This window comes from Aythya ferina (genome assembly GCF_964211825.1).
Source record: "Aythya ferina genome assembly, chromosome: 9".
NCBI lineage: Eukaryota > Metazoa > Chordata > Aves > Anseriformes > Anatidae > Aythya > Aythya ferina.
In genome coordinates, this window is record NC_140305.1 from 3,829,448 (window position 1) to 3,846,888 (window position 17,441).

General features: G+C 35.2%; 1 protein-coding gene across 1 annotated transcript in view; it reads left to right on the forward strand.

The window, feature by feature from the left end:
* SLC9A9 (solute carrier family 9 member A9) overlaps window positions 1-17,441 on the forward strand; it is a 218,047-nt gene that overhangs the window by 120,949 nt on the left and 79,657 nt on the right. Inside the window, exon 12 of the mRNA XM_084530249.1 lies at window positions 3,801-3,954. Within this exon, the coding sequence (XP_084386375.1) occupies window positions 3,801-3,954 (154 nt within the window). The remainder of the gene's footprint in view (window positions 1-3,800; window positions 3,955-17,441) is intronic.

Sequence of the window (17,441 nt, forward strand, 5' to 3'; positions counted from 1 at the left end):
TGCCCAGGGAAGTGGTGGAGTCACCATCCCTGGAAGTCTTCAAAAGACGTTTAGATGTAGAGCTTAGGGATATGGTTTAGTGGAGGGCTGTTAGCGTTAGGTTGGAGGTTGGACTCGATGACCTTGAGGTCTCTTCCAACCTAGGAAATTCTGTGATTCTGTGAAGATAGCCTCCTCAAAGCCATTGAAGCAAATGGACGTACTCTCAGCAATTCGCTGTGCTCTGGACTTATTTTAGTTAACTTTTTTGGAAACCTGTCACTCAGAAGCCAGTCTTTTAATCTGTTGTCCCTCATCCTGTCTTAACACTTCCATGCCAATTTGGAAATATCGTGTTTACATGTTGAGTTGTTTGAGAGGCATTTGTAGTATATCTAGCAGTATGCTCATCTACCAGGAAATAAATACCCAACTTTAAAGGTGTTAGTACTGATACTCAGATCATGGTCTTTGGCAATTCTTTTTAACTTACGTGAACAGTTTGCCTTTGAAACATTAGATTAGGAGACCTTAATTCCACAGACATTTTCATGTGTTTTCCAGCCTGATATCTAAGGACTTTACCTTCTAAATTCAGGTTTACTTTCTAAATAGTGGTTATATTCATTTTAAAATCTGATTAGCAATGAAGAATTAAATAAATAAATAAATAAATAAATAAAATCCAGGAGAAGGAGCCATCTTCTATTCTCAGAACATCATCCACTGATCCACTGAATTGTTAAAATATCAGCTGGAAACTATATTTTTGGACTTGCATAAGCTAGAAATACTTCCACTTGACTTTCTGAGGCTACTTAGAAAAAAACGCACTAATAAGCTAAGAGTATTTAGTCACTGAAAGACAGAAATACAGATCCCCCTATGCCATTTATGAAATCATTTTTTTAAAGTTAGAAAGTCATAACTTTTTTGTCTTTTTCTTGCTTTTTATACAAAAAGGTATTCCAATTTTTAATGGATAAAAGTTCTTGATTGACAGCCTTGCTGTACACTGATCCATTTAGCCAGGTAGCAAGTAGAATACAATGCACTACATTTCAAGCTTCTTCATCAGGAATACTCCTCATCAGGGTGCCTCATTTAAGCCTATATAATTCCATATCTCTAGAGAGCAGCACAGTAGTTCATTTCTACATCCATTCAATCCTTCTGCTAAAAGCTGCCACTGAAAATGTCAGTTAATACCAACTAGATTGTAGTCAGAGATGATGACACACGTTCATTACAAACTGGCTTTCAGACTGCCTGCTCATCTACAATTGTTAGTGGTGTGAGATATATATGTAGATCACCCTGATAAAGCTAGCAGGTGGCCAACTAAACAACAGCACACACACAAAATAAATAAATAAATAAATAAATAAACTTGCTATCATTAGTTATCCAGTTTCCAAGCCTCATTTTTCTTTTCTTTTTGCTCAGATAAAGTATGGATTTCAAAGTATTCTAAAATATATCTTATTCATCAACTTTTCTGTCCTTGTTTCTCCAGTCAAATTTCATTCTCCACCGAGCTAGAAGCAGAAAGCAGCCAGTGAGGACTCACTGTGAGAGTACACATTAGCTTCCCAGCATAATCTGGCAGCTGAAAACCAAAAATGGTAGTATTGAAAATTTCTAAAATGCAAATGTTAAAATAGTCAGAAAGTATTTTTAACTGTTTTCAAAAAGATACTGTATTTTGTTGAGAGAAATATCTTTAAAATATTTTTTTAAATAAATTGCATAATCTGCCAGAAGACCAGTAAGGACTCACTGCCTTTCATACTACCAGCAGTTTCGCACTTCACTGATGTGTGGATTTTCCATGTAATTGCACTTTATTATATGTATTAAGATGTATGCTCAGTTACCAATAATGTTCTTATTTACTACAAACTGATCATCCTGTGTATAGTGATAAACAGAGAAGACAATGACTGCCAGAAAGAAGACACATTTCTGATACGAGTAAACAAGACACTGAATTTGCATTTGGAGGAACGCCCTCACTTGCTTCGTGCCAGTGCCTACACAAGACTAGCAGAGCTTTTGAATCAATGTTCTGGCATAGCTTCAGGTTCCAGTAGGCCATGGAGAAAACTGGGCTTCAGTCACCACATCATCACACACGAAGATGTGAAAACAAAGAATTTGAGATTAGTTTTGCCTTTGATCATATTGCTACCAAATGCACCCAATATTACTATTTTCTTTACAGAGTTTTATGGCCATAGTCACCATGCATATCAAAGTCTGAAAAAAAGCACTTAAGATTGGGCAAGTACATTGCCAGTTAGCATCTGAGTACACCTGACTTTGCCAAGAATTTTACTGAAGTTACTAAATATACTTTTTGAGTACTAATACATTTGAGAAAGGGTGGATGAGTTAGTCTTGGAAGTGGATAATGTAGCATTTTAATTTATTATATTCCTCATCTGTTTGTGTCCCTCTTCTAGCATCATGTTACAGAGGGTAGATTCACTTTTACAATTATGTTTAATCATGATTCCTGATAAAAACACATTGTAAATCAAAATTAGATTAGTCTATGTGTAATTAAGCCTCAGCTTCTCAAATTAAGTTCAACATCAGCTAAAATGAGCAGGCCAGCAGTCTCAGCTCATGTGAAAAAGAAATATTTTCATGTGTTAAATTTAATTTGAGGTAGTCATCTAGATTACCACTTTAATCACCAGAAAAAGACCATGTTAATGGTGGCTCATTTGCTCCTCAGGCACATGTTTAAAATGAGATGATGCTTTTTATTTTGAAGAAAATAGTAAAGCATAAGCATCTTTAGAGATGTCTTTTACATAAAAGCAAAATCAATGACAAGTCTCCTTGTTGACTTTAGTGTCACTTTCATAAAAGCAGAGATTTTAAACCTCTGCCACTGAAGCAGTTCAGCTAGTGTAACTACAGCCTGGTGCTGCGTTGCAGAAAAGGCTTTGTTTTCTCTGGATAAACTGTTCATCTTCTATACCAAATGATTCGTAGCCTAGCTATGCACTCTTAAAAAGCTTTAGAGTTCCACTACAAAAACTAGGGTTTTTAGCTGTTGATTAAAAGATTTTGCATAAGCCATCAGTACCTTACAAAAGTTTCAATAATTACGTTTAATCTCTTGATATTTGCAAAGATTCAGTGTGCATTGTATACATGCAATGGTTTTGCTCTCTACATATATTTTATAGATTATATTTTTTTAGAAAACTAAAATAAATTTAAATAGATTAATGAACAACATAAGAAAATAGAGAGTATTATTTGTATTATGCATCCTTAGGTGTGGAAGCATTATTTTAAATATATGAAAGGACAGGCTTTATTTTCCTGTCCTTTTTAATGTGTCACTGTATGAGGACCTATTTAATTAGCTTTTTACTACCCATGGGGCTTTTTTTAAACTCAGTGTTAGCTGTTTTGTCCATATTTGTAAGATTTTATGTTTACTATGTTTACTCAGGTATATAATTTTATGACTATTAAAATTTAATATCATTTTTAATATAAAATATAAAATGTTTAATATAAAATTATGTTTAATATAAAATTATTCACAACAGGGAATTCAGTGGATAGAAAACAGATGTGTAATTATTATGTGATTATCATAGAGGTTTCATTGTCCATTTTTGCTAAGTTGCTTACACTTGCCTTAAACACCGTGCTTTCAACTACTGTGATTCAACAAATTATAGTTATGATTGTGGCTGAAAATCCTTTCTGCCCTTGGAATCAGGTTTGGGTAGGAAAAAGTAAAATTCTATTTCTCCATCACATTAAGTTCACCATTCTCATCCATTTTTCAGGTTTACGTGGTGCAATAGCATTTGCATTGGCTATTCGAGACACAGGATCCCAGCCCAAACAAATGATGTTCACAACAGCACTGCTTATTGTGTTTTTCACCGTCTGGGTATTTGGTGGAGGCACAACACCAATGCTCACATGGCTTCAGATCAGGTTAGTACTCACTTTACAAGATTAACCATCAAAATATAATGCAATCACTATGCACACTGTGATTATTACATTCCTAGAGCTTTCTAAGACTTAATTATGCACTTTTTAATAGAGTTTTACAAGCACAGAGCAAGTATTTAGCTACCTGGTAGAGGTAGCTTTAGACCACAAAGAACAGGTTCTTCCCAGGCCTGTTAAAGATGTGGACCTGGCTCAAATCTGTCCTTATTTCCTAAATTTGTTTCACTACTAATGCTTTTAAATACTGTGAGTGTCCTCCTCACTGCTGAAAAAAATAGCTATGAAGGCAGATCTTCCCCTCATCTATAAATGTGTATTTATTATACAAACATGTCATATAGAATGTATTTCTAATTATACTGTGAATAACCAAAGAAATCTACCTACTTTTGTATACCTTTCAACCATTAATTTGTTGCTCACTGTCTTATATATGCTCCTCACAGCATTATTTTCTTGTTATTAGACACTTGTATTTACAGACAGCAATGAATGACAAAGAAGGTTAAATGAGAAAAAAGAGAGATGAGAAAACTGGTACAATGAATATTTAATTTAAAGATGGTGTTCTGCCCAACATGGTTTTTTTAAAATCCCACCTTTAACAATAAAAGTTTAATGCCATAGCTGAGTCCCTGCAACTGTTCACAATGTCTCCAAAGAAAATCTCAGTATGAATATAGATTTGTAATTCACAATTCCATATCATTTATCCTATATATAGCACACACTTTGCTTGTTTAGAAAATTATGTCTGATTAACAAGCCTTTGTGTCAGACTGTTGCTATAAAATACCAGCTGAAGATAACTAAATTGAAGATTTAATAAAGAGCAGAGATAAAGGTTTGAAGACAAAATAAGAGACAATGTAAAAATGCACTGTATAAACATAAAATACACTGTATAAACATAAAACGCAGGCATCCATATGCAATGTTGGGGCTGTTTCCGTGATGTTTGATTTTTTTCACAATATCTCTCATGTGACATAATGCCAATCAAGTTAATAGGGTTTAAATATACTCCTCCACTCTCAGTCAATCTTTCTGAGATTTGCCATTTTTTCACTGTTGGTCAGCAACAGAGTTGCTCTGTATGGAAGCAGATATGTGGGTGAGGAGGAATAATCTGGCTGGATCTTGTGGACCATGTTGCTATAATGTAAGATTAAGAAACAATTTTGAAAATACAGTAAGGGAAACAGGAGCTGGGAACAGTAGTCACATGTCTAGTCTAAGGAAGAACTTATCTCACTAAATGCCTGTCCTACTCCAGCTCTTTAGGAAATTTTTAAATGATTGTTTTTGCAAGCTTTCAGTAATACAAACAACTTAATTGATACGGTGCCGTTTCTTCAGCTACTAGAGGTACTACCAGAGGTGGGAAGACCCACAAGACCACAAACAAGGGGCTGATACACACATTAACTATTCATTCTGTTCAATGCAACCATGTGCTTCTTACTTTAACTACCTGTACTGTTGATTTTATCAGGGAAGTAGATAGTCATTATTGTTCTGAAATGCTCATCTATTTTCAGATCTCCTCTGAATCCCACCAGATCTGCCAGAATCTAGATTTAGTAACCAAATAGTTTGGTTTTGTAACTGGACCTAGATTTTCTTCCTAAAAAGCTATTAGGTTCGCAATGCCAACTTAAATTCTTACATCAAAACACTCAGCTTCACAAATTATGAATGTACGGTCAAGCTAAGATAAAATTTTAAATAGACATTTTAATTACAAATGTAATTTAAGGTCCCAATTTCTTTCTAATGATTATATATAACGGTCTTTATAATTTATTACACCCCACTATGGAACTTTATCTGCCTGCATTTGTCATCTTAGTCTTAAGTAAATAATTTGCTAAATAATTTTATTTAAGCTAGTGGTAATTCATAACAATTAATACCTGAAGGGTTTCCAGAGGACTTGGATTTGCCAAGACAGTTATGGGGCTGCTCCCTGTTATACCACCTTGCTTAGGACATGGTCCCCAGTATGCCTGCAGCTGTGGCTAAAGGGCAGTTCTGAGCTGCATTTATCTTCAGTTGTTTTGTTTTGTTTTGTTTTGTTTTGTTTTGTTTTAATAAAATTAGAAGGGAGAGGCTGAATTTTGTCATGCTAGTTTGGAGGATTTTGCTCATGAAGCCAAAAGTGGCTGCATTATGCGTATAAAATTGATGTAATTGCCTGTGAAGAAAGTCAGTGGAAGGGGTTGTTATAGCATTAATTACAGGAAAGAAAAATAATTAAAATAAAATAAAATAAAATAAAATAAAATAAAATAAAATAAAATAAAATAAAATAAAATAAAATAAAATAAAATAAAATAGGATGAAGCCAGTGAAATGCTGAAACTATATCTGTAGAAACAGAAAAAAGACTGATCTCACAGTCACCCAAAAGTGTCCCACTGATATGATGTTAGAACCATCCCAAGGCAGTATGAAACCACTTCTGGAGTGATTCCACTGTGCTTTAGGGAACCAGATTTACCACTACTCTTCAAATCCAAAGTATAGTGTGAGATCAGTTAATCTAAAAATAGAAATAAGGTTACACACATTGTTAAAAATTAAGTAAGTACTTACAGGAAATGAAAAATGCATGAATGGTTGCATTGAGGTCACAGCAATAACATCAGATTTCCCTATACCACCTATGAGTTACTGTACAGATAAACCTTCTCAAGAAACAGGAATGGGCAAAAATACAGTGATCAGGCGAAAAAAAGTCCATTTTTGAGTGCTCTTTTATTGTCAATTAACCATTTCATCATAAAATGATTATTTATTCAGTGTGGGTTTTGGGGGATTGTTTGGTTTTTGCTTTGTTTTGGAATAGAAGGTATTCAGAGGATAATAAAGAGGAACATGTGATTTCTGAGACTATTTAGGTGAATGGAATCTTATTCATATTCATTCAATCTCTACTAGTCCCACTAGCTATTCCACTAGCTATGTGCAATAGGCTGCAATTCCTATCAGTAGTTTAGAATACGCAACTCAACTCATCAGGTTTTATCAAGTTAGTCTTATACTAGAGGTAAGTGTTTGAGTTTACATGTTACAGACCAATTTACCCACATTTTGGTTGTAAAACATAAATGAATCTGTCATCCATTAGGTTGAAGACATGTAAAAATGACATTAATTGCATATAATTAATACAATATATTTACTATCAACTTTAACACAAAATATTACAGTGTTAGCTAAAGTAAAAGACAGTATTCAAGATCGGTATGGCCTACTTATTTTATATTATTCTCTACATTATGCTTCAATGACTTATTGCATACTCTGTAATTTACAGTGTGAAATTCTTATAATTGTAACCAAGATTAGTCATATATCAACAGAGCACCAGGAAAAAAGAAACGATAATTTTTAAGTAGCAGTAGAGATAGTCTGCTTAAAAATCAGTCTTTGTTTCCATATCTGGAATTTCCATAAACCTCCACTGATCATGACAGCAATAGCATTAGATCTGTTTTTCTTTTTTCTAGTTGACATTCAACAATGTAAATAAAACCTGTCACTATTTTTAGAGAAAATATATGTCCTTAGAGATAACTAGCAGCTGACTTCTTCCAGGAGTATGTATGGCTGATACAAAACTTCTGAATTGTTGCCAAAACATATAGGTTTTTGTATTATCAAAACTAACCAAGTGCTACTGAAAAAGACTCCACTTCCATTTCTTGCAGTGGTATCTTTGAGCTATCTCACAAGGCTAGCTGTGCTGAGAGTTTTCTTAAAAATATGCTTAAATGGATCCTAAGAGTTCACCCAATTTTATTAACAATTATAAGTCCCTTCATTTAACAAATGAATTATATTGAAATATATGCCCCTACGTAAACTGTACCTTGAATCTAAGAGAGATTCTTAAAGCCTTGGAAATCTGACTCACTAATGGCAGAATTTATGTTTACATGCATCTATATTCCAAAATTTTAAAAGAAATCTATATGAATCATTCTAATTATTTTACTAATATATTTACCCATGCAGAGTAGCCTTCAAAATGGGTCTTAAAATTCTTGTCAGTCTGAATCATTTTAAATTTTGTTCTGAAAGAATATGGCATACGTTTTCCAAAATGTCTTATTTATTTTAGCTGTCTCCTTTTTTCAGACATAGTGATTTTAAACTCCAAGTTTCAGGAAGTGTATTGCCTTTCTGAACATTGGGTCCTATTTAAATGTTCCCCATTGTCTGGCAGAGTAACATACCATTTCTGAGCATAAAGGCACATGCACAGTCACTGTATTATCAGCTGGCATTCTGAGAGAACTGATTGCACTGTGTCACTAAATAATACCTTATCTTTTTGTTTATCTGAGACTTATAACTAGAAAAAAAAAACACTTTCTTTATTCCCCATGTGAAAGGACTGCAACATGCTGTGCCTGACAGACTATGAATAAATCTGCATCAGTATATGAGAGTAATATCACGATATATCAGCAGCAAAACAAAGATAGCCATTTAAGCATGAGTTCACAGTCAAATTGAAGTGCTCAATAGATGTGCCTTCAGAGATGTTGAGTATTACCTGCTAATGCTATTGGATCTACGTCTCTCCTCATTTCTCATACACTGATTAAAAATAGCAAGCTACATCTTACAGTAAACCTGCAATGAGTGGTTTCAAATAAAGGATTCTCCTGATAGGCAGAGAAGAAATACAAAGCAGTTAATAAAACATGTCCTCTAAAAGTATTGTTGTGCTAAGTATTAAGTCTTGTTTGTTTATCATCACCTCCCATGTAAATGTTTGTCAAGGGATTCCCAGATTCTGTGCTTTTTTTTTTTTTTTTTTTTGCATCAGGTCTTCAGTGTCTAAGATTTTTATTCCATATTCTGAATAAGCAAAAAGCATCATTAAATAGTAACTTTTAATACTGTGCCTACCCAGCCATTGCCTTTGGTATGTATTTTACAAACTGGCTGCAAATGTCTGTGTGCCTGGCTGCCCTTAAAACATGCCCTATCTAGTTCACCTAAAGCTTCAGTTCCAGACCTCCAACTTTCTCTAAACTCCAGTGCCAGAGGCCTGGCACACCACATTTTTGGGGGATGGCCAAGGCTGCCCAAATTCCCATTGTTAGCAGGAGCATCTCTTCATTGAACTGTTCTATGAGAAAGCACCAATCCCGGAAATGAAATAAATCAAAACAAGCTATTCTTCTAATATTCAAACCTTCCCTAACTCCTAAATGACCCAGGCTTTCAGATTTGCTTTCAGAGATTTCCCAGAGCTCTGCTGATTGTTTCTACTGTTCAGATTCCAGCTTTATAACCACCAGCAGCTATTTCTCATTGCCCATCTAGTCAAAACTAAACCTAAAAATGTTAAGGCACGCTTCCAAAACTTCCTATGCATGGATGGAGACAGAAGATCTCTGATGATGAAAAACATCTGATCATTCATTCATACTACACCGGCATAAATATAGCATACCTTAATATAGTCAATGATCTCTCAGAATATAAAATATAAAAATAAGTGTAAAAAATGTCACTAAAAAAAAGCCTAATGAATGTAACAAGAACAAGAGGTAAGGATTCTTATCCTCTAATTTGAAAGTCCTCAGACCTAACTGTTTGAAGTGAGTAGATAAGCAAAGGGGCTATCATTACTGCAGAGACACTTCTCTGGTTTGTAAGGAAAATGATGCTTGCTGACTGGCTCTAACAGTAGATTGGAGGTAAACTGGGAGCAATATTGTTATTAGCATGAAAAAAATATTTGCCATTGTCAAGGATCAAGGATGCAATCCATATAGACGTAAAGACATGAAGGAAAGGACAAATCTGTTACAGATTATGTGAAGACATAACTCTATCAGTGATATGAAGCCACTGAAGTCAAAAGAGTTGTCTGAATGATGTGTTTGGTCCTTCCATTCATTCTTTACACACTGAATCACTCAATCAAACCAAATGTATAGCTCTTATAGGGGTTTACCCCTATCTATTTTGACTGTAAATCTGCATTGAGTAATTCTGAAAGAACATAAGAACTCAAACTAAGAACTAATTGGAGTACTCACCAACTTGTAATATACTGCTATACTGGCAAATTTAAACTCTTGAAGATTATAGTTTTACTTTGATTTTTTGTTGCTCCACTTGTACAAGTTCATAAGCATCTGGATTCTTTTGTGGGTTTTTCTTTGTGGTATGGCTACAACACTGATTTCTAAATTAAAAAAATATATATAAAGTTAAATTTTAAAAGGAAGAAAATTATAGGATTGCATCCAAAACACTTTGAGAATCTGGCATAGCTGTTAATGCTTTTGAAATATGGCCAACTGTTCAACTGTATCTCCTCTGAGACATAAAATTACATGTATAACATTATTCAGTGTTATGGTGAAAAAGTAGGAAGATCAAAACACTGCTAACTCCTGAACTCCCACCTATTTCTGTATTACAAATCTACTGAATAGGATAGGAAATGAGCTTTCAACAAACATCAGCATCAAAAAGATATGAACCAGAAGAGTCCAATAACCTTGGGTATCCTGGCATATCTCTTTACAGTTAAATATTCTGTGAATAAGTTGTTCTTCCAAGACATCAAAATTTTGGGTCCTTCAGCAGGGAACTCTTTAATCCATTGCTTCAATTTCAAAATCTGAAATCATCATCTTGATCTCAAAAAATAATTTAGGAAAGGTTAATGTAGTGTGTTTGTTTACCAGAACATCTCATTAGAGATGCAGGTTGGCAGCAGGGTGAGGAAATGGACTACAAGCTGTGGCTTGGCTGCTTGTAACCATAGCAGTGGCTGTCTACCAAAAAAACCTGTTTGTTAAAGTAAGATTCCATGCTTATCCCAGCCCTTTATCAACTGGGTATAAAGTGCTAAAAGATAGAACATTATGATAGAGTGACTGGAGTCACAACATGACATTAGCCAGTCTTTTAAGTGCTACTGTTTCAGTAACAGAAATATACTTTTCATTATTCCCAAACTCTATGGTAGTATTCCCACGTCTGGCAGCAGCTGTGTACAAAGAGATGCTGCAAAAAGGCAGATTACAATGCCACAGTGGTAGCACCCTTCGCTGCCAATGTGGAAGCTTTCATCAGATACTTAAAGTACTGACCAAAGTTGTTCTTTCTGCCTTCCAGCAGAGGTCCTTCAAAAAAAAAATAAAATAAAAAATAAAAAAAAAATCAGGCTGTGGAAAGAATTCTGCCTTATCTAGAAAAATAACTGTGGTAAGAAGTCTAGGGGCTAAAATGGAAAAGGTATGATTGAGCCTCAGGGCAGGAACCCTTCCTTACCACAGCCTAAGAACAAAGGATGCACTTTCAGATTAAAACATTAACAGGTTGTTCTGGGCAAGGTGAATGATGCAGCCAGCATTACTATAATTTTCCAGTTATATAGTAAGATTGATATTTTTTGTTGTTATAATGACATACAGGTCTTTCTTATTAAAAATTCCAATTGAATTATTATTAAAAATCTACCTATTCCTGTGCTTAGACAGAGTTTAGCTCTGATTTGCTATCATATGCTTGCAGTATGTGGATAGAGCTGTTCGTTCTCCTTATTCAGATGGTAATTATAATAGAATTTTTCTTCTTCAAGACCACGTGTCAAATCTGTATGAATGGGATCTATGGGAGAGGTGATGATGTAACTGGACCCCTACATTATTAGTGCTTAATCCCAACAAGGTATGCTAAATGGAAGTCTTTGGACAATACCAGCTTAAAAGTGACCTAATCAAGATATAGGCAATGTTAAAGCTCATGTTAACCGTCATTTTCCTATCAGCCTCTATTTGCCACATCTACTGTGCTGTGGGCACAAGGCTGGAATTGCTCGGCACTGTACCAGTGATCAAACCATTATCAGAAACTGCTCACTTTCACCTTTAACTTGACAGAAAATTCTTCTCAGGTAAGGCTTCTTCCTTCGTTATCCAGGTTGAGATTCCAAATCTTTACCTGATAACGAGATAGAAGCCTTTTAGATACTGAGATGGACACAATGTGCAACTGTCTGTTCTGTCTGGCATTTACAGCTTTAAGATGGTCAAACACAGCAAATTCAGGCAGAGGTCACACAAATCTCAGCCTAAACCTCATCTGAAACCGTTGGTACATGCTTGACAACCTCCTGCTGCAGTGCTTTAAGAGCAAACTGTTCTGGGCCCTTTTTATTTCTTGTCAGTAGTTAAGCTCCCCCAGATACTGAGGCACTCTCTTTTAAAATACAAGTAGTAAGAATCATAAGATTTTTCTGACTATAATAAGACTGTCAGAGAGATAAAATGACTGTTCTTTGTAGATTTCCAAACTATAAAACAAATAATAGCAAGTATTAAACACACGTTCTATGCTGAATTGCGAAGTCCCATAGTCAAGAGCGGCTAGAAACCTCAAGTACATATAAGTTCAAAGGAGCTGAAGCTCCTAAGCCACTTTCAGAAGTTTAATTTAGACAGCTTTGTGTAATGCTAAGTGGAGCAATGCCTTTGCAAATGTTACTGGGGTGAGAAGCTCCCCATTACATAGGCCTTTTATATACAGATGAGAAAGATGAAACTGGATGGTAAGCCAAAGTTTATTCTCAATCATTGTTATATCAAGAAGCATCAGCTTCTGCTCCACATTGCTCCCTCTGTGCCCCCGTTCTGTGTCCACCACTGCCACAAGTACTGCAGTGTCTGCGTGCTCTCATCACACTGCTGGGAGCACCTACAGGGTTTCTCATGCTGCCTTGGGGATAGCAAAGGAGAGGGCAATATGTGGAAAGGAAAACCAGTAACAAGATTACAGCACTGGGAGGAATGGTGTCCTGACCATCCAGGCTAAGAGGCTGCAGTCAGCTGAGGTGAACAGGGGTACCATGACGTGGTTCAGAAGAGCCCAGCCAGAGTACAGTGCTCTTTTTCTGACTTCTGCTCTGCTCACAGAGAAGGGCGTGAAAGAGTGCATTTCCTTGCAGTCATTTGTCATGAACTAGATTCATGCAGGAGATTGTTCTCAACTGCTCATTGTTTATTCCTAAATTAAGTGGAAGGTTTGCTCTGAGTAAATGCATCTCGGCTTTCCTTTTTAAGCCTCATGTAGGCATGCAAGGATTTTCCCTTCTGAAACACAGCTCGTCCTTGAGATACATACTCTGAAATCAACAGCCAGGAGCATGTGTTCACATCTTCAGGTGATCCATAATTCAATAGTTATAAATTATTACAAGCTTCTTAATTGTTTTGCTTGTATTCCTTTGAATATATTTCCCTGTCATCATTTGTCAAGAGAAAGGAAGGTCAGTTTAGAAAAGAAGGTTTAATTAAACGTTTTCTCTTGTCCTCGGCACATGCTGTCTTCTACAACTGTATTTCTTTGAGTCATATTTCCTCTAGAATCCTGGAAAACAATTTAGTGAAAGTGAAGGGTCTGTTGATTTACTATTGAAAACAGAATGTCAGCCTGAGTATCTTCAACTGTAATTTGCAACTGACCACAACACTGAGATAAACAGTTAAATTAACGGCACTATGTTTTCAAGTACTGCTATATTTCTGTGCACTTCATACTGCTTATTATTTTGCTTTTAAAATACTCATAATCAGTCTAACTGGTATTCCGTCACCATACCAGAATAACTCCAATAAATGAAGCTCTTCCTTGGTTTCCTGGGTCAGATTCTTCTTTAGCAATAGTGCGGTAAGGGTTTTAAGTCCTGCTACAGTAAATACCTGTTGAGAGCCCAGCTTCAGCACAGCGACTTCTACCCACTGAGTTACTCTTAACCCATACATGCTTTCACTGGTAATCATACTGTCTTTGCCTAGAAAGTCTTTTAAATGCTAATGAAAGCCTCTGAAATCCAGAAACACCTCTAACTTAATGTAACAAGCCCGACCATTAACACTGCTGTTACTCTAAAATGACAACTGTACTTAGCTGGCCAGCTGTCTGTACCTATGAACATAATAAAGGACAGCATTTTGATTAACGTCTTTTATAATGATGATAGTTTGAATGTTGCTATGCTAAAAACATGAACTGCAGGCTGATACATGAGAGGCCATGTTTCTGCCTTCATAGGCTCTCCTCAGAATTAAGGCATTGCTAAGTGCAGATTCTCAAGTTTAAAAAATAATAATAATCAAAAATATACATTACCACTTAAAAGGTAAGTATGCCAGTTATGAATCACAACCTGAAAATGATTCTAAAGAAAATGTAACTAGGAAGGGTTTGAGTTCATGGAAGTCTGAAATAATAGCTCAGACAAGACACTGTTTCCCTGTTTATCAAAGAGGTGTTATCTGTAAGACACAGCTTTGCTGATGAGCCCCCCACACACACACTCCTGCACAATACTCTGGGTATGACAGAAAAATAGTAGTTTTAAGTTGACTGAGGCAGGAAACTGCATTGCATGTTACCTAGTAATTGGGTAACAAGTGATCCAGAAAGACAGAGTAAGAGGCAGACTTAACTTCAAATGTAAGACACTCAGCCTGTGTGAAGAACTATCAGCAATTTCAAGTTTGGCCAAGCACATCAGAGATCATTTCTGTGATGCATTTGATTAATTTGCATGGTGATCTGTCGATTACTCATGATACAGGTCACGGGGAGTGCAAGATCAGATTCTGGCTTATCACTTCATCCCCTTTGATCTGGTAGGACAAACTTGCTAAAACATTGGTTTATATCCTAGCTAAAGGTATTTTTAATACAAAAGTGTTACTAGATGTGATAATCTTCCTTTGCCTGGTGGTCTTTGCCACCAGTTTTCAACTTGCGGGTATGCATCACTTTAGTGTGTATGTAGCATCTACGAGAAACAGGGAATGGTCTTGTGTGCCTGATTAAAAACATATTAGGGAAACACATTCTGCTTCAAACCTGAAATGTTCAGCATCACACATGAGATATATCTCTGAGCTAAGAAAACTCTTCTTGGGGCACACTGACACCAAAAGGGTTAACACAATAACTACTTTGATAATAGTAGCTAGAGCAGAAGTAGCCCAGGAAATGCTATAAATCAAGAAGCTGTATAAAAATTGGACATTAAATGTATTGGATGTTATTATAAAAAGAGAAATTGGATAATTTCCTTTCCTTTCTATCTGAAAATGAGAAATTGTTCAGGGAATGAATCTCAGTGATCTGCTGAAATTCCCATCATTTACTTGCAAGGTACTTTCCTGCTAAGATAAGGTGTGTGTTTGATCTATTAGAGTTATTCACCATAGCAGTTTGCCTGAATGATACTAAACAAGGTTTATAAACATTTGTGTTGCAATAGTCCTTGATAACAAAAAACAAAGAACAAAACACAGAGGACTTGGACTTTCTGTCTCCGACTGGAAAGGCAGTCCAGGGACACTGCTGAATGGGAGATTTGGGACTACAGTTGTGACTTGTGTGAGACGTGTCTTCTGCTGTCAACTCTGTTGGTCCTTACTGGCCTGAGGGGTCTAATGTCAGGCAGTATCCTAACATGATGGTTAAATCCCATCCCATATACTTTACATTCCTAGCTCCACATGGCTATAGAAAACAAAAAAGGAAAGATGAAATGAAGGATATACTTTTATTGCTAGAATATTTGTTATGAGAGGGAAAATTACATAGCACTAGGAAAGATCCACACCTTTCAGTTTACTGAAAGTAAAACTGGAATTTACAGTTAGATGTATCTTCCTCACCCCCCAACAAAGCAAAACAAAACAAAACAAAACAAAAAAATAGGGATTTCCAGATAATTATAAATAAGCCTATAGCTTGGCATATAATCTACCCAGCAACAATTTAGGACTTGTGTCAATTAAGGAATTTCTTTTGTTAGCTTTTAAAATACTGTTGCATTAATATGTCTGAGTAGGTAAAAAGAAAAAAGAAAAAAAAAAGTGTTCTTCCATTTCATCCAGTAATGTTTTTCTTCCTTTACAACATATCAAGGTAGCTTATATACAGCCACCAACATGATAAAGTTGCACAAACTACAAAGAAAAAAAAAAAGAAGCAAATAAACCTATCCAGAAATACTGCTAGGGAACTTCTTAATTGTCTGGGACCTCAGAACAAACTGCTGATTTATTACTTTATATCAAAATACACCAAATTAATTTGGACTTCTACCTAGTCCCCCAGAATTAAATGGATGCAAGCATAAACCCAGTTGACTTCAAGCATGTCCAAAAACTGAGTTACTGAGAGTGAAATAGAATGTAGAGAAAAGAAATTTGAGTCTTTAGAAGTTAGACATAGATATGTAGTAAGAAATCATGGCTCTAGAAAAAAAAAAAAAAGGTAAAATTTTACTGAGATGAAATTTATGTGCCTGATTTGTAGGTATTGATCAAAATCCTCTTAACTCTCTGTACTATTGATCAGATTGATCAGATACTGTTGCTTTCTGCAAAATAATTACTCTGGAAACTCACTGAAATTTCATGTTTAAAGACCTGTGTAATAATGTCAGCTGGCCCAAAAAAAAAAAAAAAAAAAAAAAAAAAAAAAAAAAAAAGGGAATGAAAATAATGTTATTCACATTTGTTCATTTGCTTTGTTTCCAAATTGTATACATTCATTCTTCATTTTGCTTGATAAATAAAATTGGAATTCCTTCAGGAAGAAAATATGAAATGAGTGTTTCATTTTGAATGGATGAAAGTTTTCATTTTGACTTAAAACATTATTTCAGTCTGAAAAAAAAATATAAAAAATAAAAAATCTCAGTCTCTTTCAATTTATTTTAAGCTTTCCTGAGTTTTTTCTTCCTGATATCATGTATTTCACACAGTAGAAGAACATTTAATTCCATTTTTTAACTATACATGAAGTGTAGAGGGAAATAATAAATAAATAAATAAAAATACAAAACTGTTTTAACTTCTTACAAGAAAAAAGATGCTACTTGGGACGAGCATTAGGCCTTAACAGTCTTAGGTGGTACACAGGCTAGAATATGTAGAAATCTTGTAAATCTAAACAAATAAAATCATATGTGGGTATAACTGCATAGCTGGTTTTGCAGAGTGAGTTAGTGACAGAAGAGAACTGTGTGACTTCAACTCTGCACTGAACATTGTGCATCTCTCCCTTCATCCATGCTCACTATTCATAACTTTACAGCTTCCCCATGAAGGTGCCCTACTGGCTACATAAACAGAGCAAGGCAGGAGCAAACCTGATCTGTCACAATCCACTGGGAGTTTTGAGTTTTTATTTTTTCTTTACAAAAAAATAAAAAATAAAAAAATAAAAAAATAAATTAAAAAAAAAATTTAAAAAAAAGGTAGAAGGAAAGCTCTGGCTCCTTTGATACCAAATCTAGCAAATTGTTCCAGAGTTAGTTGAAGGTGAAAGGGTAATTAAAGCAGATATTTAATAACTTTGGCTTGGTATATCAGTATGGACTTTTAGAATTCAGTAAACAGCTAATTATGCTAGAACAC